We start from the raw sequence: 27,527 nt of genomic DNA, 5'->3' as shown, positions 1-27,527 counted from the left end.
ACACATCCGACTGACAAACCGTCTCCCGCTCTCATTCATCCCCCTCTTCTCCTCCCCTCTTTTTGTCTCTCCTCTCCTCTGCGCCCCCTTCTCTTTTCCAACTCCTTCTCTCTCATCTCCACTCCTCCCCTTCCCTCTCATCTCTCCCCTCTGCTGTACTCTCTCATGTCTCTCCCTCTCTCCTTCTACGCTTCAGGTCTCCGTGGGGACAGAAGCCATGCATGAAAAATGAAATTACTTCAATCCGTTGGCCTTGGCAGTGGCGTATAAATCCTCACCAGTTAGGAAGTGATAGCTCTCCATAATTCCATTTGGGTTTTCCCCGCCCCCTGATTTCCCACCCGTTTCCAAGTCGTCCTGCTTGGGGGGGAAAGAGATTCAGCTGCACGTTTCCACAGTCATTCCAGCCAATTAGCTCTCCCTCCCACAACGTTCACGTAAACGCTTTTAAAACTATTGAGGAACGGCGCCAGAATCCTTACCCTCACCTGTTTCTAGCAAATATTTATGCACGGTTGCATGCGCACGCATATGCACACTCAAGCGTGCACACCGGCTCATGATTTAATAATGCCTACAATGACGCATGCATATATACATGGCTGTGCATTAAGGGATCCAATAATGGACGTCAAGGAAATGAATCAGCTAGCTGTTGCTGCGTGTTATCAGTCTCCTCCTTTTATCATAGAATATTGTGACAGGCGGGATGTCATTTCAATAGTGTGCAGCTCTCACTGTCATTCTGCCATTTTAGCGTCAGGGAGGGAGGGAATGTGTGGAAAAAAGCCCAGCATGAGACAAGCACGAAGAGCTTCTCATAACTGCATAAGTACTTTTTATTTCCTTTAATGGAAAGAGGGAAACTCTCTCTCTCTCTCTCTCTCTCTCGCTACGTTGCTATCTTGCACCTCACACACACAGTAACACACATGCATACACATATTGTCTTCACTTTTCAAGAACACTTTGTTTTTTTTCCATTTCCTCTGATTTTCCCCTCTATTTTCTTGATATTATGTGTGTCTTACAGGGCAGGAAGAGTGGACAAGAGGTGCTCAGCTAAGAGAGATTGATAGTGAGAGTGAGCGAGAGAGGCAGAGCGAGGGAGAGGCATGACTGTATCATCCGGCATCAGAAACCAGACACTGTCTAAATGACCTATTTGTCGACGGATCAAAGCAATTCCCTTCATTACTGACAACTTGTCTGGTTCTTAAGGAGATCTTATCAGTGAGCTTAGCTCCCTTCTGCCAGGCAAAACTGAATCAAATGAGAAATTATCATGCTACCGGGTCTTCGGGGAAAACAGAGAAGAGGAGATGAAGAGAGGGGAATGAATAACACAGAAGCGCCGTTCTACCACAGTTACTGGGGTGCAGAGGAATTAATTCTCACTTAAAAATTCATGTTAACTAACGCTTTAAAGTATCCAACTACACCCACTTAGATGTGTGACTGCACTTGTATCTTGTAGGTACATATTTTAACAATATGATAACATAGATTCAAATGAAATCAGTCCAGATTGCAAGTATTGATTTGGTTGCCTATGCTGACAGGGTAACAATAGTGCCTGATATGTACAAAGACATAAGCAGTTAAGTATATATATAATAAGTTAGTATAAAAGACACAGTAGGAGTAGTACTGTCTTTTGAGTGGTCAGAAATCAAGATGCTTCTAATATTTAATCCACACCCATAAACATAAATGGGGGAAGAAAAAATACAAGAAACACCTTTTAATATAAGGATAATCCATGAAACACCACCATAAACTTTAGCAAATGATCATCATCATCATCAACATCCTAGAGTCAAAATAAAATTTAAGGAGTAATGATATAACTAGTATTTTTATATTGACAATGGATCACATGACGACTTGAATGTGAAGGTCACTCGTAGTGATGAAACATGGAGAATTACCAGAATTATTAGTTCCAAAAAGCTTTATAGTGATTTTAAGATCATTGTTTGGTTATCAGGCCAACTTCACTGTTATGGTTCCCTCTTACTACTCTACCAGCAGTGAAGTAGCTCTAAAAACCCACTAAACTCTACCTGCCCAGCAACAAACGGCAGACAGAGGCAGTTAGTGATGAGTTGGTGAACCAAGTGCAGCAATTAGCAGCTAAAGAGAGAGACAGTTCATTCAGAGGAAAGTAAAACACATCCAAAAGGAGAATGAATATTGGACTTATAGCCAGAAACACGACTTAACAACAAAATTAATGCTAATGGTGCTTTGTATATACTGAATGTGTAAAAAAGCTGATTGTTTGCTAACAAATTATCCATATCAGCTTCAATGGTGATAATATGTGTTGTGTTTCCACAGTGGCAAAAAACTCAAGCATTCATTGCAGGTATAACTTTAGCAGTTTAAAAACGGCGGAATGCATTAGAGGGCAATAACAATATGCAACAACATTATTAGTGCATGAGAATGGAATACTGATATGTTTTAGATTACATATCACTGAACATGGGTTTTTAACTAACGTAACCTTAGGGACCTCTACTCGAGCTACCCTGGCTGGTCTTGGCTGGCTCTTTTTTTGGGTGTCGAGTTCAGACTCAGGCAATGGTGGGCCTCTCTGCTTTGTGTGATACCAGAGCGTTCCTGAGCATATTACCATTGCATTTGTTTGCCTCAGCATTCAAGCTTTTCCTCAGCCCACGCAACTCTCACCATGGCAGATTAGAAGAGAAGGCGCTATATGTAAACAAAGGGGAGGAACATGGAGAGGCTTAGGGCTGCAGTATACACATTTCGAAATAGAATTTGCTGTGTTCACAGACGCTGTTGATGCCAGTATACTCATTGTGTTTGCAGGTCTGTCCTCCTCACCAGAGGATGAGGGCGCTGTGAAAGCGATGCTACCAGAGAAGAAACCACAATAAGGAGAAGTTTCGAACCAGCTGTGGTATTATTTCCAAACAAGGATATAGAAAGGAGCGATTATCGTGTAAATGATGGATGAGGAGGTGAATGTGTTCCAGCCAGATTGATCATCTCACTAAACGAGTGACCACTTTCATTTCAAACTTCCCATCCATCCATCCATCAATCACGTTAAAAAGCAGTCCACCTCATTCACAAACCAGTAGTCGTGTCAAAAACGGTGCATGAGACGATAATTCCAAACATTATAGGTTGGTGTATTCTGTATTTTCATATGGTGTACAGTTCAGACCCAAACATGATAGCAGCATTGCTCTATGCTCCATGCTAAATTGGATCAGCACCATTCTTCCTGAAGCTACAGGCTACCCGACTAGGCTAAATACAATACAATACAATAAAGAACTGATGTGCTTTCTGTTCTTGTTCTCGAGTGAGTTGGGTGCATGTATAATTTCGTAGATGTATAATGGCTGGAACTATATATAACTCGACCTACCTGGAAGCTTTTGAAGTACAGGTATGGCAGGTTGAAGATAATCTGCGGTTTAGCATGTCTAGAGAACTGCAATTATCGTATGCATGGCTATAATGTTCTTGAGGCATTGTGGGTGAAATTGCAGCAATTACCAAAGACATTATACAACTATCTTGGTTTTGTAGATGTAGCAAAGTTGGTACAGAGGTTGAGGCAAAGGGTTTGTTTAGTGTTTTTTGTTCGAGTCAGCTGGTGTCACAATGGCCAAACTTTCCTCAAGACAGAACATAAATAACAGCTACATCTGAAACACCCAAAGGACACGAGCAAAGCACAACTACAGAACTTCCTTTGTTAAAAATGTGCAGCTGATGGTGTCGGGGGTTTAGTGAAGATCTGGCTGGAGGCCTGTTCACACTGTGGTCACAGCAAGGTTTGTGGTGGTCACAAACCCAAAAAATGCTGCGTGGGAGAACAGGTAATTTCAATTTCTTTTGAGAGGAGGCTTAAGCGGTTGCACTCAGACTGCTTAGTGTTCAGTCAGAGTAGATTCAGGCTGCATCAAAGTCATATTCAGTAAAACTAAAGCAAAGTCCACATGCACTGCATTAGTTTCTGATATTCTCTCTGCATTGATTTGTTAATAGAAAACAGTCTTGATGTTAGCTTTTACTTAGTTTTACTGAAACTTACGACATGAGACAGCACAAAAACAGATGTGGCTGTCAGTGGTTTGGACATGGAAACAAACTGACCACATGTTGCTGTTCATGCCAGAGGATGGTGCAAGCATAGACCACATTAAGACTCATCTCTAAAAATACCGTGAGACAGACATTTCCTGAAATCAGTTTGCATTTGGTTATATAAAACCTTCAATTCCAAGCACATTAAAAGGAAGGTGTCCTTTCAACTAGAATTGTCTTGCAACTTTGTGCATTACATATATCTTCCAGACAGTTCCAAAGGATTGGTGGGCTGCCTCTGAGAAGCTTTGAAGACACACCTCGATGAATAAAGAGTCATTTTTACTGTAAGGTTTAAAAAACAAACACAAACGAAACAAAAAATAAAAAGCATGCTGCAAGAAATATATCGTATGACCATATATATGCATTCAGCATTTATGAAGGTTGAAAATGCAAAATTGTAAAAACAAACACAAAAAACAGTGCCATGCAATGCAGCAGAACTGAATTCAGCTGCTTTGAGTTGGTAGTTCCAAAAAATCTTCAAAGTAAAATGTACCACTATCTGGCTTAAGTATGTAACACACAAACATAAAAAGAAACATACACACAGGCACAAACACACACAGGCCTGTCATGAGTGTGCCAATTAGGTGCGCTGTAGAGCGCTGCTGTTTCAGAGAATGACACTGGTTCAGTGAGCAGTAGGAGAGCAGAAACCGTCATTTGCAGACAGCAAAGTCACAGCAAACCCGCAAAGAGCTGAAAGGCAGGCCTTTCATGGCTCTAAAGCCCAACAAACAGGGATGGCTACACCAACACCAACGCCGACAAGAACAAACAGAGACGTGTTCCTTCAAGAGTACAGTAAAGCCTAACAGGCAGGCGAGAAATACAGGTATTGGCCAACAGGTCACAAACAGACTGGTTAACTGTGCAGAGAAAGAGCCTCTACAAGAGAAAGGTTTTTAGGTGGCGCTGCATATCACACACACACACGCCATCTGTTAAATGTACTCTGTTGCACGCACAAAGATAAAAAGACACCTTGTGTGTTTTGCTGTGAGTCAGCAAAGTGTCTGCATTAAAAGCTTTCCTGTGGCCTTTTTAAAGCAGACTTTTGCTCAGGCTTTGATGTCGAGCATTGTATCTCTTCAAAAGGCAGGACAGGATTGATGTTGAGTATCTCAGTCTGAAGTTGGGATTTTCAAAAATGCACTTGCTAACTTAAACATAAAACACAAACAGCATAACATCTTGTATTCATTAGCTGGGGAGGACCGCGTGGTGTCTGCAGGAACAGGTGCACCTGAGGCTCAGCGTTTAAGAACGAGAGTCCAAATGAAGTTTGCGAAATCTGAAAACAACGTTAACGTGCGAGAACAAAGCACATCCTCTCTGCTGTTTCGCGCTCGCCGTTTGGCTCCAGGGATGCTACTGCCGCTCTGTTGGTCGGAACACCACTTTGGTCCAAAATATCTAATTATTGAGTTGATTTCCACTGTTACCAACATTCATGGTCCCTACATATGAGATCCCCTGATTTTTCCTCTAGCGCCACCATGAGGTTGACATCGGTAGTTTTTAATGAAACGTCTCATCAAGAACTAAACTTTTCATTAAGGTGCCATCATCAGATAAAAATTACGATTAAACGATTATATAGGTTTATGTTAGGAGCACCAATTTAAGCAATTTTAACTTTGAACTCGAGAGTCATAGTTAACTACACCGAAATTTTCAAATATTCATGAAACAACCAGAAAAGTAGATGCAATATTTTTGACTGGTGATGTGAATCACGTAACATTATCTATGAGAAAAATTAATTGAACTTTTACTTCTGGATCCGGGGCCCCTAAAATTAGCTCCTCTCATTTCACAGACTGGAGTTATTATAATTGTGAGCATGTTAGCATGCTGATGTTAGCAATTAGCTCATGGCACTGTGCCTCAGTACAACCTCACAGAGCCACTAGCATATTAGACTCTTGTTCACGCTAGCCTTGTTATTTATTCATGCCAAAACAACCGGCAACAAAAGGGGGCACGCGAAGCTAGGCTGCTCGGCTAAGTCTCATCCTGGTCTCCTCAGTCACCTGCACTGTGTTTCCCTGCGGCCAAACTCATCAATTAGTCGCTCTTAGTGAACTTTTTTCCGACAAGATTAACTTGCATAAATAAAGCTTTTTATTGTGACTCATAAATGCTGCACAGAGAGGTCAATCAAATCACTTTTTTGACACCATAAAAACAAATACAGCTTCCTACCAACAGGTATATATTGTGCGATCCACTTCACAGACATTTAAAACGAATCACCTAGTTAGAAGTGAGAGAAAGTCCTTTTTAACACAGGGCCATGTTCGGACAGGCTTATGTCATTGCTTTTGACGAGCTCAGTTTTAGCCGTCTGCATTAAAATGTGGGAATGCCATTTTCAGACCCACAGAGGAGACAGGGAGGACAAAGGGCCAAAAAGATGCGTCTTCAGATTTATCTGGCTTAGTGCTCTGAGTGAGTGCGGGACAGAAGGAGATGGAGAGATACTGTTCTCTATGTGCTTTTGTGTCATTTGAATGATAGCTAGAAGTGACGCAGGTACGATTATTAAAAGACTTTCCTCCACATTAGTGAAAATAACATGGAGTAATGGAAGTTAAGCAGTGAATGACTTTTCCAATTATTGCAGTGTGAAAGGAGTCTAGTCTTTAATAGTGCGGGCTTATGGCAAATTAGAGCTGCTATTCTCTGTGAAGGTAACAATGGAATGACTTGCCCTCCTCACTCCCCTCTTCCAGGCAGGGAGAATGAAAATAAGGCAGCCATTGTAGCGGCAGACAAAGAGCGGCCGCACCCCTTAGCTTTGGCTTAGCGGGGTTAGAATGTGAGGGCTACCATCTCACTATTACCCCTCTCTCCCTCTCTGTCACTCTCTTTCATTAGGGGATTGATTAAATTGTGAAATCGGGAGTGTGATGGATGCATGAGCGACTTCTCAAGTCGCTCCCCAAGGCTTTGACAAGGACAATATCAAGGACCTCCTGATACTCCCTTTTCCTCCCTCGTCCCTTCATCCCAAGGAAAACCAATCTGGGTAATTAGAGTAAAGAGTGTTGGAGACTTGTATGGGAGAGAGAAGCGGTGAGAGAGAGAGGGGGACAGTGGCACGAAATCTGCTGCTATTGCACTTTTTCCAGCCATTTACTCCCCCCTCCTGCAACCTGAATACATGCACACACACTTTTCCGCTGCCCACCTTTCATACGCCGCTTTCTCCCTCTTTTCCCACAACCCTTCCTTCTTTTTCTTCTTCTCACTTTCTAAATCCATCAGGCAGCAGTGAAGAGGAGAAATGCAGACTAGGGGGAAAATGGAGGCAAGAAAAAGCGAGGAGAGTGAGAGTAAGAGGGGGAAAATGAAAGTGGCTGCAAATTGACTGCATCAGCACAACTACGTAGCCGAGCATGAGCCCTTCTGGCCGGAAACCTGGAAAGAGGAAGTTTAGAGAAGTTGCCAGGACGTGTTTGATTAAACAGGATAGAGTTTTCTCCCTCCTGACCAGACATGCGACCTCTTTGGTATCCTATCCTGCTGGAAGAAATTTCCCCTCGCTTTGTCTTTTTCGGCCTGGTCAGAGAAACATCCAGTTACATCACTGCGCGAACACACTTCCAGTGGACACAGCTGAAGGGTTGTTTGGAAAGAAAAGCATACAGTACATTCCTCCCGGCCTACAGGGGCAAACACTTCGGAGGTATCATGAGGTAAACAGATGTCTGAGGACCCAGATGAGAGCGGAAAAGCAAAGGAGGAAAGGTGTTCAGGTAGAGGCGCGAGCAGTATGCGCGTTTGATGTTGACTGGAAGCCTGACAAAATGGGCTGCTCCCTGCCAAGCCTGCCCCTGCCAAGCACAGGCAGAAACTGAAGAGGGGCTGGACCTTGCCATGCTGCTGCTGGGTGTTTTGAAAAGTTGCGCATTCACAACACAAAGACACACTCGCTCACCCGTGCGTAGGCGTGCGCACACGCACACATACGTGGCCGCGCCGCAGCCTCTAAGTGCGTGTCAGAATGTTTCCCAGGATGTTCTGGATCCCGCTAACCAAGCGAGGGATTCTGCTTGGCAAACTCCACCTCAGCGAGAGTCCAGCTGTCAGCTTGACAAATGAACCTTGGAAGAGTGAGGAGGTGTGTGTGTGTGCGTGTTTGCGCAGCCATGCATCTGCGTCTGTGGATTCACGCCTGTGTATTTTTGCTTGAGCATAAGCGTGTGTATCATAAGGATGACACACAGATGGCTGATGGACATGTGGTTTTTGCTTTTTCAAAAGCGGCCGGCCTGTCGCGCCTTGATTGATACAGATCAGAGAATGGATCAGAGCCAGCAGAGGTCAGTTCCCGTGAACCTCTTCCCATTCCCGGAAGTCATCGAGAAAACACTGCTGGCGATCTGGAAAAGCACCAGCCGCCCCAGCTGCTCGGCTTGACGCTGAGTCCTCTTTAAAATGACACCGACTACATAGCAACCAGCACAAATCACCTTACATAAAGAAGCGTTTCGCACGGCCTCAGATGAACCGTAACATCGCCCCCTGTATGCCGCGATGCCAGGCGCTGTGCAAAGAGCTATGCATCATTCTGATTTTATGAACAATGTGGGATGTTAAAGCTTTTATAGAGCGTCAGGAGGAAATGTTCTTTTTCTCCTGAAAATGAAGAGCAAATAAAAATGTGTAAAGCAGCATCAGGGAGTGCTGGCCGGAAACGCTCATAAGCGAGAGGCAATGAGAAACCTGCAAAGTTAAAGGATGAGTTATAAAATACCGCCAACTTTTTATCTGGTGCTAAACTGTTTATTTTAGGAGCTGCTTCATCTCGAGATGCTGTAAAGCATTTCATTGCGCAGCGAGGAATTTTATTACACACATGAACAGTGATATGTTCGCTTGTACCAGATCTTCATGTCTGTCTGTACTCCTGTGTGTGTGTGTGTGTGTGTGTGCGGAGGGCTTTTTTTTAACAGCATACAGCCTCACCATCACCCCATGACAGTATCCATTATGCTTGCATGAAAAGATTCTGAGGCCTTTCACTGTAAATGACAAAGTAAATAGGATCACTTTATTCTACTGCAGGCTTCGATTTTGACTTCCCTCACATTTTACCTCCAGGAAAGAAAGAGCCAAAGAGGGGGAAAGGGGAAAACACAAGCACATTAGGTGAGATTAGAAATTTTTATCACACGACTAGCATCCAAAAGCGCTTCAGTTCATTTCAAGCTCATGCCCAAGGACTCTCCCCCCTACCGCAGTTTTTCTTTCATTTCTGCTAAATGCTGTTTGCTTTGTGTTGAATTAGATTTTATTCTCTTCGAACTGTCTCACAGGCAAACATGCAAACATCACTGAGCGGAGGAGGGACAAACAGCATCACCTGATGGGACAACAGATGCGTTTGCGTGTCTTCTTCTTTTCCTCCTGCATGATTTCCTCTGCCTCTACTTTTCTGCTCTACTGTCATTCTGCTCCTGTATCTGCCAACCTGTCCTTTCTATTTGACCGACCTTGTCTCATATCGTCGACAATCACAACCACCCTCAACCCCCCCCCTCCACAGCTTCAGCACTGGTCCCCACCTCCCTGAGACCCCTTCAGAATATCTTTCTTCCAATTTCACTGCACATTATTTTTTCATGTCTTCAGAGGAATAGAGATTCTTGGCTCTCCTTCATCCTACTGATCCACGGGGTCGCCGGGGCCAACCTCCAGGGGACCAGACAGAGGCTGTTTGTTAAGCTGTTATTTATCTCCTTCATAAAGTCCTCCTCATCTCCTATTAAAGAGCCCAGAACTGTTGCCCTTGACTGGCACATAACTCTTGTGTCTTTTGGTGAGATGATTTACTGTTTAATTTAACACCAACTGAACCCAGGAGGGAGCCTGCCTGGTGCTGCCTGATGTCATATCAGAGAGGAATGTGTTGGGGGGATTTGTGAACATGCGTGTGTTTATCTCAATGTGTGTGCGTTTGTGTGCGTGTGAGTGAGTGGGTGGCTGAGGCAGCAGGGTTTTTGTTGTTTCTTACTGTACAGCCTGAGTTGTAGCAGCTCTGGGCCTGGGTGTGCACAACGGGGCCACGTCTGGAAAAATTTTCTCTTGAAAAATAAGCTGCAGCTGAAAACGCGCCTGATGAACATGTTTACCGGGACTTCACGCCACTAATTTAAAAATAATGAGATATTAAACAGTGAAAATTACATTTCAGTCTCACTTCCCTGAACACAGGAGAAAACAAAGGCCAAATGCTGTTGACAAATACATGAATGAACTAACAATTTATTTTCCTCGTCAATACCAGGAGATTGTAGGAGACTCCATTTCCTGGGGCTGATAAATGTAATTACATTGATCTCACTAATTTCATTAGAGGAAAGGAAATGAAGTTCATAAAGTATTTGTTATACGCCGAGACAAGACGACTGTACAGAGAGTGGGGGGTCTGGCTCTTAGAAAAATCGTGGATCGTTGAGGAGAAACAAGAATCAGAACAAAGCGTACAGAAATGGAGCTGTCAAAGAATCCATAAAGCTCTTCCCTTCCTATTTTCATGATTGCCCTCCTCCTCCTCCTCCACCTTGCATGAGATATTAATGTGCCCTCAGGTGCTCACCTCTTCTCTTGAATACCTTGAGTCTCACGCTATTCAGAAGATGGTCAAATTGCTTTTATGGTCACATGTTTCATTAATGATATGACCTGTCAGAAAAGACAAGGATGGGCATGTTCCTCCATCACAAGACTCCATTAGTAAGACTAACAATGTAAAGCACTCTCAACTTGCTCTGGTGTTTTACTCGTGCCATCATAACTCAGGACCGGCTATCAAGCTTCATCCTCGCTGCTACAAGAGCAGACTTTTCTTTAAATAAATGAATAGTCATTATATCTGAATACTTCTGTTCCACACTTGCTTGTGCCAGTTCTGATGATGCTAATTTTTAGAGGCACAGTGGTGCTTTGATCTCAATGCAACACATCTCAGTTTAGCGTGCTATCATGCTAACTTTTCCAAAATCTCTGATGATTGGATGTCATTCATTTTGCAGGTATTCAGTTATAAACTTTGATCTGATGGTGGTGCAAGAGGAAAGGGATTCATTCATCCTGAGGGGGTTGTGAATGAGGGGATCATCAAAGTCTGTGGGCTCCATCCATTGGGTACCGCGAATAACTGTACTAAATTGCATGGAGACCATCCAATAGTTGCTGAGCTATGTAATTCAGTCTGGACCAACTTGGTGGACTGGCCGACCCACCGTTTGACATTGGCATCCATAGAGGCTCCACTGCTAGAACAGAGGATCAGTAAATATCACATTTGTATCAAATATGTGTTTAACCAAATGATTTGCAACGTCTCCACACAGGGTTTGCTTGTGCTGGAAGAAAACTCACAGCTGGGGTTTGGAAAGAAAATACCTTGTGTGAATTCTTCGGGAGGTGAAATCAAATAAAAAGCCAAGAGTTTAAAACTGGTCAAGATGTGTTACTAAGTAAAACAACAAGCAAATGAAACGCTGACCTGACTGTTTGAGTTCTTCCTCCAGAGTCGACCGAGGTCTCTCCTTCCTTTTTCCTCCCTCCTCACACTCTACAGGAGGTCCACCCGTATCTGAAAGAAGTTTATTGTTTCCTTCTTTTCTTCCCCGGCTTGATAGAGCTTATGCAGAGTGTGTGTGTGTGTGTGTGTGTGTGTGTGTGTGTGTGTGTGAAGTGAGAATATGTGTGCTGCAGTTGTATGCCTGCCAAAAAAAGGACCTTAGCAGTGCACAAGAACTTTGAAAGACTGCAAAACATAGCCCCAAAGAAAATATGCTTGAACACATATACAGCAGCGCACATCCTGTACAGTCCCTGTGTTTGAAAGACTTAACCGTTCACAAGGCTGTGTGTGAGCAGGCAACTGTCCGAATCTGCTGGACTTGACGTTAAACGGACTTTACCCTGCCAGCACGGTTGTACAAAGTCCACATAATGTCAGATTGTGACCATGTGGGAATAGAGCAGGTCATTGTCCAGATTTACAATGAGCAAGTGGGCGTGTTGATGCTGTTTCTATCACGGGACTGATGCAAAACGGTGACGATTCAAACATTTTGCCCATAGATTGCTTTCCACTCCTTCATTGATACTGCCGATACGTCCATATATACATGTAGTACTGATGTCAACGGAAAAACTGTCATCATTACAGATGAGTTGGTAGCTTTATCATCCACTGTGTTCAATGTGCTGTAAACAAAACAATGATTTCCACAGCCCACTTTCTGCATTATGTTCATAGACTGTGTAACAAGTCGTGGACGGAGCCATTGTGATGTCACCCATTGGTTTGTAGACAATCGTTTCAAAGTCTTAAACGTTTTTGGAGCCATATTTACTGGGAGGGTGGAGCTGGGGAGAATAGGCATTGCTACACCGCTATCCTGATTGGACCTGACTGAGAACCAGAGGACAGTCTATTTTGAGTCAGTCACAAACCTAAAGCCTATCATGCTTTCTTGTCTATCTCACTCAAAATGGGGCCATAATTTACAAAATGAACATCCTGTTGTATTGCAGAAGACTTGAAACGAGCGGTTGAGACCATAAACTCACGAGGAAACTGTTGACTGAGGTAGTAAATCAAGGTAGAAGTAAGGTCATTTTCTTTTAGCTTACATACAATCTGACTCCTTTTTGCAACCAGTGGACTTGCCCCCTGCTGGCCACTACAAATAATGCAGGTTTAAGGCACCTGCACACCGGCTTCACTTTTCAGACCTGGAGGCTCTTTCCAATTACTATATTATATATCATATCATATATGCTGTCTATGGTCATGTTCTGGTCTATTTCCAGTAGGAGAGAACGCATTGACACTCACAGTCTCCTGTTGTGAAAGTCTCAGGAGTTGTCCAGAATGAATACGAGAAAAGGGCCTTAGTGTAGCCACACATTTCAGTGTTTTCACAGCCTGAATTTATTTAGCCCAGAAAAATGAGTTCTGCGTAGTTCCACATTCATGAAGCGTTCCATGTGGGCAGCAATGTGGTTTCCTTGTGACCAAGCTCCGGATCGGACTGTGATCCTTAAATACTCGCATCCCTGCGTTTCACCATCCTGCGGTTTCTCCGGTGGACTAGGTTAAAAAAACAAAAAACAAGATGGAGTCCTGTTTTTCTGGCTTAGCTTTTTCTTCTCTTTGTTCAGGGATAAAGCAGAAATGCGACCAAACAAAACCCCAAACAATGAGCATATACAAAGGCAACAACGCGGCACATGCGCTTTACTGATCCTTTGTTTGCTGCCTGTGTAGGACAAGTAATTTCTCTCTGTGCCTGTGTATGCATGTGTATGTTTGTTTGTGATTGAGTGTGTGTGCTTGTGAGCTTATGTCTCAGCAGGAGAGAGTGGAAAGAGATGAAGGGGGCAGACCGGAGCAGTGCAGTGCTGGCGTTGGCCGGGTGGTGGGGCGGCAGATGCCAGAAGGCTTCATTAGACTCGAGGGAAGAGGCCGTGAAAAGCAGTTCTCCGGGAAGTCTATCAGACCTAAACACAAACACAGACGTTCCTCTAATCCTGGTCTAGCCCTACATACCCCCTTTCGCTCCTTTCCCTTTCTTTCTGTCGCTTTCTCTTGTTCTCATACCCACCCGCCTTTGCGCCCTCCCTCTCAAATTCTCAAACGCATATCAGCCCCAGCTCCAGCTCACTTGTACAGTATGTAGCTTTCTGTTTCCTCCTTTTCTTTCAGACCCCCCCCCCCTTCTTCGTCTGTCTTTCTGGTGTTTTTGTTGTTGCCGTGTCTGTCAGTGAAGCGGAGCAGTCATTAATCACTGGTAAACGTACGCCGAGGAGAAAGCAGACACCTCAGGGGGGGACTTCTCTCATTCCGCTCAGAAAACGCTTTTCTCAACGTGCTCCGCAGAGAGAGATGTAGAAACTGGAGCACAGGTGCTGCAGCGAGCACAACAAACATAACCAGATGTACTGCAACACACAAATCCGATACAAATGTCGGCATTTTGTGCACTGTTTAACATGCGGGCTCCTTTTTATTAGACATATTTTCTGAAGCCACTACCAGGAAATAAATGCCTACAACAAATTACTGATAAACATGATTTGCCGATTAAGTGCATGATATCAAATAAACCTCTTTCGCAGCTGCTGTTTCTCTCTATGGTATTCTGTCAATATAATGTCTTGTGATTATTGCAGCCGCACTTTGTCGGAATATCTGACATCTCTGTCTCAAGGACAGCTGGCAGACAGAAAAATTTTCTCCCAAAGAAATATTATCCAATAAAACAACAGTTTAGCTGAAATTGCAGTCATTTTCACATCCCTTATTTCAGTTCTCAAAATAAATGTTTTCTCTCTCAAAATAATATCTCTGTTAGACAAATACTAAATTATTACCCAGGGCAGAGGAGGTTCAGAAATGATGCAACAACAGGTTTAAACAGAGAGAGGCTGAAAGGAAGAGACAACACAGAGGACAAGGACAAAAATGATGCAAAGGTTAACAGTTAGAAGAAAATAAATGGCAAGAAAAGGATGAGAGAAGGTGGTGGTAGCTACTGCTGGTGTCTAGATACACCTCAGCCTGTTCCATGTGAGCGAGAAGCTAACTAGCAATGCGCAAAGTCACATTTTATACTTGTTGAGAGCTAGATAAGAAGATTGATATCACTGTCATATCCATTAAACATAAATCTACAGCTAGGAGATGACTAGCCTAGCTTAGCATAAAGCCAGCATAAAGAAAACAGAGGGAGACAGCTTGCTTGGCCCAGTCCAGCACCTCTAAAGCTAATGCTAATCAACACATTATATCCTGTTTGTTTAGTTATGCCGTAACTAAAACCCCTTTTTTCAGTCTTAATGCTAAGCTAGGCTAGTAATCTCCTAGCTGTAGCTTCATATATGACAGTGGTCTTGATCTTCTCATTTAACTCTCAGTCATAAAGCGAGCGAGCACGTTTCCCCACATGTTTTATTCCTGGTCCTTTAAATGTTTCCAGTGCTTAACAAGTTACAGCCTGTTGACTGTGAATGGTCAGATACAGTGAAGAAAAACTTCAGCTCACCTGCAGCAGCGACTCTAACAGGCCAAAACCACATCTTTCACTCTCTCTGTTATTATCCCGCAGACCACAGTCAGCGAACAGCACAACGAAAAAGGCATTTCACTGGACAAACATTTATTCATAACCCGTCTGGCTCCTTGGCTAAACTGTTGTTTCATCAGGGTTTTGTTCATTTTTCTGCTGACGGCTGTTCTAATAGGGGGTTAAGGGAGTTGGGTGGTGGGGGTGGGGGTGGTTACGTTGAGTCTTTATTTACCCGAGCAGAAGAAATCAATGCCTCTCTGCCGTAGGAGAAGTGTGTGGATCAATGGAAGGTTTCAAAAAGCCTCTGTGAAAAATCAATGTCCCTTACATGCTATTGATGGCTGTTTGGCTGCAGAAGAAAGAGAACGACAAAGCACACCTGTTTATTGTGAAAAATTACTCCCCCCAACTCTTTTGTTTTAGTCTTTCTGGATCTCTTCCTCTCTTTGCTTTTTTAGTTTTGTGTTTCTGTTTTCTCTCCGTGGCTCTCTTTGCTAGACTTTCATCTTGTGTTTTTGCTAAACGTTAAGCACAACTCGTAGGCAGAAGCAGGTCGGAAAGAGTCGCAGTGACCTTTTTGAGTGAATTTTGAGAAAAATCATTGCTTTTAATCTGTTACATTCATCACGCTACTTTTATTTAGTGACTCCTTTACACATTTTTGAACATTATGTAAGGAGGCTGGTCTGCTGATCCCAGGTCTGCTTGCTTTCTGTTACCATACACCACGTCCGAACATCCTCGGCCTCGCCTTTTTTCTTTTTCTGTTGTCCGAGTAACTATGGCTTTCAAATAGCAGGAGCGGCTAATATTAGCACACCCCAGCGCACAGTGCAGAGAGCTCCAGTTGTGAACGCTGGTCTGAGGTCAGTGTATGAGACAACTGGCAGAGAGCAATAAGCGTGTCTGTTGAGCTCATGCTGATAAGTTTAGTACGATATACTGTGCACATTATCGTACTGTCACGACGTCGGCCAGACCCTGACATTCATTTACTTACCTGCTCTGTGCTTTCCTGCCATGCACTAACTCTCCCTGTCACTGCACATCCAGCCACTCCTCCCTGCCCTGCACTCACCCCTTTCCGCCATCCTGACCAGCTCTGCCAACTTTCTCACCTGCTACCCATTTGCCTGATTAGTTTAGCTGTATATATACTGGCCCATCTCCACTCTGTCTTTGCCAGATTGTCTAGTGTGCATCCACCTAGCTTTTCAGTGTTCATTCTGCCTGGCTGGCTCTGCCTGCCCGAGCCATGCTTTGATCATTCTCTGCCTAGCCCCTTATCAGATTTGTTTGCCTGAACTGATCGTCTACCTGGTTCTGACCCTCACTTTGCCGTCCGAACAAAGTAAACTTGGACTTTAGTCTTAACCTGTCTGTCTGTGAGTCGTGCTTTTGGGTTCCTGTTTGCCTTCATTCTGAGTTACTACACATGTATCACCATATCTCATACTTTAAAACTATTACTACTCCCGCTTTCTAGCATAATGTACATATTTGAGCTAACAGTGTGCATCTTTGTGACTGTACTAATCATTTAATTCATCATATTGTCCTGGTGTATATCTAGCAGATTATCTAATTAGGCTATGATTGCTTGACATTTAATTACCTCTTATCTTCACCTGAGGAAGACCATCTGTGGTTGAAATGGTGTCGGATGTGTTGGAAAAAGACAGCAGCGCAATGGCATTTTTCTTTACTTTTTCTTATTAGTTTACTTGGGTATTTTCATGACTATTTTTTACATGAACAAAGTAACAGTACTTCTACTTGAGTACAGTTTCTGGCTACTCCACCCACCTGAGCACCGCTGTCCATCACCTGAAGACAAAAATGAGGGGAAACCTGTGTTGCTACATTCAGTATAACTCTTACATGACGGGCTAATAATCTCCAATATTAAGCCACAGAGTTGCACGATGTGCGCTACACCTCGATGTGCGCTACACCTCGATGTGCGCTACACCTCGATGTGCGCTACACCTCGAGTCTGAAGCGCAGGAGTAATTATTTCAGCGCTGCTATTAAAAAAAAAAATGTCAATAACGTCTCAGTGAGCTCACACACTGTCTTGGCTTTGGAGAGCAATGGGAGTGCAGTTCTGCCAAGACTTCATCGAAGCAGTCAACATTTCCCTCGAGCCATGTCAGGCTGCAAGCTCAGAGGCCAGTCAGTAGGGCTTCTGTCCTGACACCTGCCCGATCCTGTGCTGGCCTGATCAAAGTGACAGTCCTGCAGACCTGCGGAGATGCAGGTGAGGGCTACTGTCACCCCGCCTGTCCAACTGATGGCAACTTGGTCAGGGCAGGGAGAAAAGCGGCAGGATGGTGGGGAAGGCCGCTGCCTGCATGTCACTCAGTGCTGCGCTGGAAGACAGAACAGCCCATTAGGAAAGAGACTGACTTCACAGGCCATTAGGGGAGGCATCACACAGCCACAGCACACAGAGCACTGAGTAATGGCACAGTTGGAGAGAGACAGGGGAGGAGATGAGACAGAAAGACTGCAAGCTCTGTTCGCACCACGTTCCACATAAAACCTGAAACTGCGATGAACATATTAAACGTCAGAGACTGAAAGAAAAAAAAAATGCTCCGACTTCATGACGACATTAAAGCTCTTCGATTTTCTGTTGCTTTGATTGAGGGAAATGAAACAGCCTCGCTTCTCAACAGAGGACCAAAGAGGTTACAAAGCTGGAGTAAACACATAAACAAAACGTATGGCAAAATCATCGCCATGCCATCCAACCCCCACAGCTGTCTCCTTGTTAAAATCTCTAGTTCTCAGTATGGCCCTGCTTGCCCTCCAGTCATCATTAAAGAGAAGGACGGGAGCCTAAGAGCCCAACAGAGGCATCAGCACGCATCACTTCTCCTCTGCTCTGAACGCTCCACTCTCAGAAATCCACCAGCCCCTGACGGACCTATTTACTGCACAAAGTGGATTGTGTTTGGCTGCGCACTCTACTTCCAAATGCTCCTTTGATACCCTCTCTCTTTCTAACTGCCCCACCCTTCCTGTCTCTCTCCGGTTCTGACCTGCTCATGGAATCAACAGGACTGTCTGGCCAGTTTATGGCCGGTGTAGCACCGCTGAAGGGCTCAGCGGGCTCAGACGAGAGTGCCACACCGTGCCAGACTGATGGGACAAACTCCAGCTGTAGAAGCACTGCAACTCCAAAACAAAGACTTACAAACTCTCCCCTCTTTGTCTTTTTGTTGCACTATATATATATATATATATAAAAAAAAAGTTTCCTTCAAGCAGCTCCCCGGGCTTTTCTCAGGGGATTGGATGAAATCCGGTTGAAAAACAAAGAACAGAAACAAAAGAGAAAAAAAAAAAAACGCTTCTTTTGCACAATTTAAGACCCAAAACAGATAAACTGTGAGAGTTTAGTAAACAGCGAGGAAAAGCTGATGGCTTGATATTCCAGATAACGAGAGAAGGAAAGTGGGAGCAGGGAATGAAGCGGCGGACTCCTGGAATGATGTTTTTTGATGAATTACGGCGTGCACCACGAGCTTAGAGTCTGGAGCTTTGCTGCGAGAGAGGCAAACTGCGCATTCTGTTGTGACAGAATCTCTGAATTTTAAACACTCCGCAGCTCCAGCTTTCGCACAACAACACATCTACACAAACGTTTATTTATTCATGTTTTTTTTTTCCTTCAGACAGGCTTGTACAGGCTCGACCTCCAACTCTCACCATGTTGTTTTTATATTTTGTACTTATCAAAACTAGCAGTTTTGCAGAAATGAAATTTGCTGTGATGGGGAGTCAGTTGTTGTTGCCACATTCCAATCTTGAATGATAAATGAGGAGAGGCCTATTGAATAATGATTAGGCACCAACAGCTGAGGTGTTACTACATGTGTGTGTGTATTCCTAGTTCTTCAGACATGGATGCATGGATGTTAATACCTCTGATTTATTCAAGTTTAAAGACCCCCTCCAATCTTCATGCATCTTGCTGAATTAACTCAAGACACCAGCTAATCCGGGATAAGGTCACACATAGATTCACGTGTTAAATTAGTCTCTTATCATTCATCCTCATCACCACTTGCAGATGCAAACAATCCAATGGAACATTTTCCACGTATGTTTTGGTCAGAATTTTTTTTTGTTTTTTTCCCCTATGTCTTTACATATGATGAGCGAAATAGGCAGTCAGCCCCGTGGCTGAGCATATCTGGAACTGCAGGGTATCAGTGACAGTCTCAAAAACATGGTTTCATCAGAAAACAAGCAGAGGTTTGTGTGTTTGATCGGCAGAGTCAAAGGTGAGTAGGGATGTTAGAGCTGCAAGTGAGCAGCAGAGGGGTCGGTGGTGAGATGGGGACTATTTGCATATTCATATATCCCTGCATACTGGATGAAAGCAAAGTTGTCGAATTGCATCAGAGCCATTTTAAGGCATGAAGGGAGTTTTGTCACTATGTAATTTTGATGAACAGAGATCAGTTCTTAGGGGAGGAGAACTTTAAAGCATCATGTCCTTACTGGGGCAAAGAGGATGAAGCACTCTGCTCTTTCAGGCCTGGGAACAGCAGCTTTTCATATGCGCTCCTTATATCCCACAGGAGGTCCAGAGTTATGGCTTCAGTAAGGATTCTGTGACAAATTGTATTGTTATAAAGGAGCTACAGAAATAGTATTGAACTTCGGGCAACCTTTCTGAAATGGCCTGATAAAGGAAAGAAAGGATGCATGAAGGAGCAGAAATAATCATTCGTTTCACTGTGAACCCAACGGACCTCACACTGTGGGAGAGTTTAGCTGCTTAGCTGTTTTAGAGCCAGCTCTCTGTCTGAAGGGAAAACTTCTCAGGGCCAATCAGGGCTGTTTAAATACCTTAAGATTTTGTGGCTATAATTACATCAGGGGAACACAACATAATCATCTGCAAGGATATGGAGAACAAACCAGTTATGCTAATGTATTTCTGTTCTTTATCACCGTTCATCACACACCCACAATCAGTGTTAGCCGTGAAGTGCCCTCGAGAAATCCCAGCTGTAAATTCAGAACAAATCAGCGATGCGGCCCATCAAATCTGTCACTTACGCTGACGAGCATCTGAGGGAATGGTCCTCGAGAATTTTCTGCCACGTTGATTGGTGGGATCACCCAGTCCCTCTTCTGTCTCCGCAGACCCTTGGAGCTGTTCAGGCCGGACCCTGAGAACATGATGACAGGAGGTGGTGCTTGGAACGCCTCCTTCCTCTCTTTTCTCTCGGTGACTTTCCCCTCTTCCTTTGTGACCTTTAAGACAACACAGGCTTTATTTAGGATGCTGTTAATGATAAGAGTAACTGATGTGATGTCCAAGTCGTTTCTGTCTCGAGGCGGAAACTCACAGGACAACAGGAATGACAGTTAAGTGCTGTTAATCAGGTTAAACAGTTCAAAATCTTTGTGAACAGGTGAATAAGTATTGAGGTTAGTGGTGACAGTAAGTGGCGCTGTTAGCATGTAAGCCACCTGATAACTTCAAATATCTGCTTTTAAATGGGCTGCAGCACACCTGATCCTATTACTAACCTGCACCATCAATCATTAACAAAGACAGGGGAAGAAACTAATAAAAAAAAGGATCCATGTTGAATTTTAGAAAAATAAAAGTCAATGGTAACAACGTTATTTTCCATACTTAAATCATCTTTACTTAACTTAGCTTCAATCAGTATTTCTCCCCTGGTCCTCCACCACCCTTCTGTCTGCAGGTGCTCCAAAATGTGAGCATCACCTGAAATGCTTCTCAGCAAGCTTTATTTTGAAAGAGTAACTGGACGTTGCATATTTATTATTGCCACCTTGACTGTGGAATGAAAAGGCGCTGCAGACACGGTTGACTGGCATGGACCGATGGGCGTATCACACGCTTTGGCATGACACCGGGTTGACAGGTTGCTGCTATCTACGTTCTCTCACCTTATAGGTTGCAGCTTAGAGTAATATCATAAACACTGGGTATCAAACTTTGAAGTTTTATGCTGGCTTGTCAGTCTCCGTCCTGAAAGGCAGCCTTTGCCACCTTCCTTTTGTCACTGCACTGCTGCGGGTGCAACACACATGCATGCGTCTATTGGTTTCTGGAACCTACAGTATTTCTGTCACTACTATAGCTGAGGAAAATGCATGACGTTGCTATGAAAACAAAGCACTATGGAGCCACACACATTGATTCACTCTTTCATTCATTCATCCACTCACTGGATTACTTGCTGCTTCATGAACTCGCTTGATCACTAACAGTCTTTCTGCACGTAAGTGGCTATGAGGAAGCTCGGCAACCAAAATAAGGACCATTCACACACCTCTTGCTCAAATGCTTTGTATGCAGAGTACTTTATAACAATGATACATGTAGTGTAGCATCAGAGCACAATGGGGCAGGTAATGTGTGAACCAACGTTTTGGAAATACAATGCTGAGCCTTTGTGACATCTTTATGCAGGAAAACCAACTAGAATTACCGCATGGCTGAATTGTTTGACACCAAACCTTGCCAACAGACTCAGACATCAGACAGCACGAGTGGATACCCAGCATGTTTTTCAATAACTCATATTCTAAATAATAACGAAAAAAAAGCAAAAATACACAGAAAGACAAAAGTAGATTTTAAATTAATGTATATAGTAAATAGACTATTGATTGTGGGCAACAATGCCAAACAAGATACATCTTCAGAATTGGCCAAGAGCTGGACAAATGGCATATAATTGATGTTTTAATAATTTCACCATATTAGTTGAAAATACATGGCAATTAGAAAAGTCATTACAGTGAGAAAATATACATTAAGTACAAATTAGAAGCTCAGACAGGAAAAAATACCCTGTTTTATTAATCTACAAAATTCCTTTCCATTCACTCTGTTGTCTGTTTGCTCACATTTGCCTGATAAGTGAACTATTTCCAAAAGGAAGTGAAAAAAAAAAGTAAATAAAGCCCAAAAGAAATCCTCAAACAATTATTTGCACCCATACTGTAACTGAAAACTTATCAAACTAAGAGAGAGAGGGGGAAAATGCTTCATAGCAGTAGTAAAAAAAAAAACCCTTAAAGCATAAAATCTCCTGTCCGCAATGCACCATATACGCAACCAAACAATGTGTTAATTATGCTGACAGCTTAGATCTCATCCACTGTGGTACATTTGTGTCATCATGCACTCGGCCTGAGCGGGAAGGAGGTGTAGCGCGTGAGCGCACAGATTTAAAGACTCTGAATTCTTTGCATCGGTGGGCTCGCATGTGTGAGTGTATATGTGCATATATGTGAATAAGACCATAAACTACTGACTTTGTCATTTACAGCGGGTATAAAAAGTCTATTAACACAGAGCATGTCTGAGGTGGGATTTACAGCCTCTTTCAGCAGACAGTGACAGCTCAGTCACAGACACAAGCTTCAATCATGCAGTTTTCTGCCATCATACACTCCACTCACACACTACCTGCAGGCAGAGAGGAATGACCACCACAAAGCTGTCTTTTTGAAAGATGCTCAAATAAGGAACTTGAAAAGGGCCCATTTTCAATCTCCATGTGAGCATTAACTCACCCATGAGTCAGGGGAGCTACGCCAAACGCTGAAGCTATCAGGCACATCTGAATGAATGCTCTCATGAGGAAATGGTGTAAAATGCGTGATGGTGCACAACAGAGACTCTGCTGCACCCGAGTCCAGATAACCAGATGTGTTGCTTCCTACGTTCATGCACATTACATGTATCAACAACCTCTGTGTGTCAAGGTTACATGGAGTCCACCATCTCAAGGCTTACTTCTTAAATACCACGTCTGGTGTCTCAAGGGCTGTGCATATGTGCGTACGTGATCTAAAGGTTATAATAAATTGACAATCTGGAGGTTGTTCTACAACAACATGTCTCAAGGTAAACATGTCAAGAATTCAGTCGCGAACATCACCGCTGAATTTATGCATCAGTTGCACTCTGTCTCAATCACATTCCCCTGAGCTATCCCTTGCTCCCGTGCTCCCCCTGCCCTTCTCTTGCAGTGTTATTGTTTTCCTCTGTCTCTCCTCCCAGTCAGTGGGTCCTGACAGCTTGTCTCAATAACAGTGTTTCCTCAAGCGCTGGGCTGTGTGAGGCTGATGGTGCAACAGCAGGTAAAACAGCAGCACGGAGCTGCACCTACCCAACACTCCTACCAGCAGGCCCCAGCAAATTCCCAGGTCATGTCTTTGTCACCTATGCTCCAGGGGCACCAGTGGGGAGGATATCTTGCTGATTCATTCGTTTGCTCATCCACTCAACTTTTATTTATGCAGGTTGTCCAATGATAGCAGTTCTCTCTCTTGCATGAGTGCTCTGTGTTCACAGGGCTATGAAGACAAAGGCAAAACTCATTTAGACTCACTGCATATAGAATATTAGAATAAAATGGAGAAAGGGTTAAAAAGAGCAATCAGCATTAAATCCATATGTGTGTGCATATATATATCTATATATCTACATTATTTATATCTATGTATGTATGTATGTATGTATGTATGTATGTATAGATAGATAGATAGATAGATAGATAGATAGATAGATAGATAGATAGATAGATACTTCACACACACAAACACACACACATGCACACACACACACACACGCACACCTCAAAATAACATACAAGGAAAAGGGCCTGAAGCAAAACTTTAAACGCCCTACATGATCAGTAGTTAGTTAGCTAGTAACACCGCCTTTGGTAAGTACCACTGCTTAAGGCTTTTTAAGGCCAGCTAAGAGTCTTTTAGTTCTTGTTTGGGGAATTTTTGCCCATTCCTTCTCTTGTGCTGTCTTGCATGCGCTGCTCTTTTGAAATCTATCTACAGATTTTCGATGAGGTGTAGGTCAGGGGACTGTGAGTGCCACAGCAAAACCTTCAGCTTGTGCCTCTTGAACTAGTCCATTGTGGATTTAGGATCATTATCCTGACGAAAGCGTCCTCTGTTCACCTTCATCTTTTTTACAGACAGTGTGATGATGGCTTCCAGAATTTGCTGGTGTTTTAATTGAATCCATTCTTCTCTCTACCAGTGAAATGTTCCCCCTGCCACTGGCTGCAACACAAGCCCAAAGCATGATCAACCCACCCTGTTGCTTGACACTTGGACAGATGTTCTTTTCATGAAATTCTGCACTCTTTCATCTCCAAACGTACCTTTGCTCATTGCGGCCAAAAGTTCGGTTTCATCTTCATCAGTCCACAGGACGAAAATATATCAGCTTTGTTCAGATGTTCCTTTGCAAGTGTCTCAGTTTTCATCCGATGACTCTCCCATGAAGGTCATATTTGTGCAGTTGACGCGGCACAGTGGAACAGTGCACCACCTTTTGTATTTGATTTGCTTTTCTAGCAATCGAAGGAGCAGCTCTCTTGTAAAGCTTTCTTGTTCTTTTAGACCTCAAAGTTAGCTCCACTGTTCGGAACTGAAGAAACAGCTACCTGAAAACGCTTTGCTATCTTTTTTTTAGTCCTCTCCTGCTTTGTGGGAATCAATTATTTTAATTTTCAGAGTGCTAGGCAGCAGCTTCGAGGAGCCCGTGGCTGTTGATTGTTGGGACAAGGTTTGAGGAGTCACAGCATTTATAAAGCTCTTAAATTTGCATCATCTGGCCTTTTACTAACGATGATTGTGAGCACGCTGTCAAGCTAATTAAGGTCTGAGACTTCGGTAAAAGTGTTGAAGAGGAGGTTTCATTTTGATGACTTTTGGAGATCAGTTCATCTTCTACTAACTTAACTATTTAGTTACATCTTGACCAGGGGCGCCCAAACTTTTCGATGCCACTGTATTTATAAAACATATCTCCCTCTCACCCACATAGGCTGGTGCATGTTTTCCTCAAGTTCGGGTCCACCACCTGAGGCATGAGAGTTTGACTGACATGTCTGTGCATTGGCCATCGTGTTTCATAAGGTGACTACAGAGAGGGACATCAGCAAACCACTGCTGCCTAGCAATGCAGTGCTGTGTGTGTGTGCTCCTCAAGCTGTGCAGCTCTCTCTTTTAATATGTGTGTCAGTGGCTGCAGCCGCTGTGAAGTCTATACATCATTCATTCATCATCATTGTTCATACATCTCTGTGTTGTCTGCTTTGATGATGTTTTATTGTGCCATTGAAGTGGCAGTTATTTCATTTCTGCAGCCTAATGTTGCTGTTGCACCCGTCGTGGTCTCCATAGCTCTTTTTATTTATCGATGGTCATTTGTGTTTCACTCAATTGAGTTTTGTCCTCTTTTCTTAATTGTAGTGAGGCTATACAGAGGAAGGCCGTTGAGTATTTATAAATGATAAACAGTGGCATGCACAGGCTGCAAAATCTATCTAGTATCGTGGCAGAGAAGGGCAAATGCGCTGCAAAAGGCCAAAACATTTCCATTAGGAGAAAAATGCTGCAGCTTCAGAAACGAAGCAAATTCAAAAAATCAAATCCAAAACAAATACAACAACGTAAACAAATGAAAAATGTGCTGCATATATATATATATATATATATATATATATATATATATATATACAAACAAACACACACACACCCATAAACATACACGCCTGCCTTCAAAGAATTAGATTGATTTAATATTGGAATATAATGAATTAATACTTAATCATGAAATATATTTCTTCATACTCATCCTCTTTTCATCTCTCTCTATCTCTGAACACTGAAGAGGGCGTTGATGTACATCTACAAAAAATATAGCAACAATATAATAAAACAATAAATATAAAAAAGAAGAAAAGAAAAAAAGGAAATATTAATTGATCTGAATTTACAGGTAAGGGCATAAATTAATTATGAATTAGAGTGAAGCCACAAGTAGAAAACACAGCCGCAAGAGAAAAAAACATAAACGGAAAAGAATACATGTTTGATGTTTCAGTCTTTTTCATTTTTCTGGTCTAGAAGCCCAAATTTTTGAAATTGTGATTAGTATTGTTTAATTTAACCAGGTGCTGTGAGTGCTATCTGTTCAGCCTAGTTAAGGATTCTTGTCTTGCTGGCCAAGGCGGTGTGGAGCCTCTGTATTTGATTATGTCTCTGGTTGTGAGTCTTACATTAACAGGTAGGCCCAGAATACTGCAATTCCATTACAGTAAAGAAAACAGTGCAGGCAGAGTGCAGAATATATGTGCATGCTCTGTGCCTGTGTGCCTGTGTGCGTGTGTGTGTGCGTGTGTGTGTGTGTGTGTGTGCGTGTGTGTGCGTGTGTGGGAGGGTGTTCATGTCAGAGTACAAGAAGATCTGGGCTTGTGAATTCTGGAGCATAAGAGAAAGAGGTTCAATCACCATACATTTACATATAAAGAGGCTACTGTTTTTAACACCTCTTCCAATTTTTCATTTTATATTACTTCTGTTCAATGTGTAGCCTTACAGTTCCTCCCCAGCAGTTGACATTTGAGAATAAAAATAAAATACAACACAGGAGCAGGCTACAGTGTTGGAAGATGGGAATGGCTTCTGGCACATATTGAAAGTTGAGGGTCCTGTGCAATGCAGTCTATAAAAAGTGTTTTCTCTTTGTCTCCCTGTGTTTGTTCTTGCCTGGTCAAGATCCCTCAGAGGCTTGGCTTGTATCTGCCAGCGGAAACAATGCTTTCAAGACTGACTTCATTAGATGGACGCCCAGGAGAAAAGCTTTTAAGGCTGCTTTAAAGGAAATGTGTCAAGCAACCTGGCATATGGTGTGTATGTGTTTGTGTGGGTGGGTAGGGGCAGGGGAGGGGCACGGGCTAAGGTGCCATGTTAAGTTTCATCAACCAGGAGCGATGTTTCTAATATCACATACCGTGCAAAACGGGGCACTTTCAGTAACAGCGCAGAAGGCAAGGTGGTTTCACAGGTAAAGGCAGATGGAAGGAAATCATATTTTGGCATTAAATGACAGAAAGACAGGATCTGCTGCGCCGTCTGAGCATGAGGTGAGAAAATCTTCATTCTAATAGCTACAAAATTTAGACTCTTAAATGGTTGAAATTGGAAATGTTCTACTTTTACTGGCCACTTGGGGGCAACAGAAACAAGCTGTAAACGATAACAACATATAATTTTTCAGGTGATATGGAGAACATGCTAGCCAACAGTTATCTACTCATACATTCATACAGGATGCAACATGAGCATTAATTTCAAGTCATGCACCTGACGAATGTAAATCCAGTATTCATTCTCCTTTAAGTTCTGGTTTGTTCTCCACCAACCCCTGAGGGAAATATCTGACCCTTTCGCTGTTAACTGCTC

The 27,527-nt window shown here is 43.1% G+C and overlaps 1 protein-coding gene across 1 annotated transcript in view; it reads right to left on the bottom strand.

Moving 5' to 3' along the window:
• LOC121613245 (cadherin-4-like) overlaps positions 1 to 27,527 on the bottom strand; it is a 231,842-nt gene that overhangs the window by 41,496 nt on the left and 162,819 nt on the right. The window contains exon 5 of the mRNA XM_041946572.1: positions 20,319 to 20,516. Coding sequence (XP_041802506.1) covers positions 20,319 to 20,516 — 198 coding nt within the window. The remainder of the gene's footprint in view (positions 1 to 20,318; positions 20,517 to 27,527) is intronic.

Source organism: Chelmon rostratus, chromosome 10, assembly GCF_017976325.1.
Source record: "Chelmon rostratus isolate fCheRos1 chromosome 10, fCheRos1.pri, whole genome shotgun sequence".
Taxonomy (NCBI): domain Eukaryota; kingdom Metazoa; phylum Chordata; class Actinopteri; order Chaetodontiformes; family Chaetodontidae; genus Chelmon; species Chelmon rostratus.
This window is presented reverse-complemented; position numbering and strand designations above follow the sequence as displayed.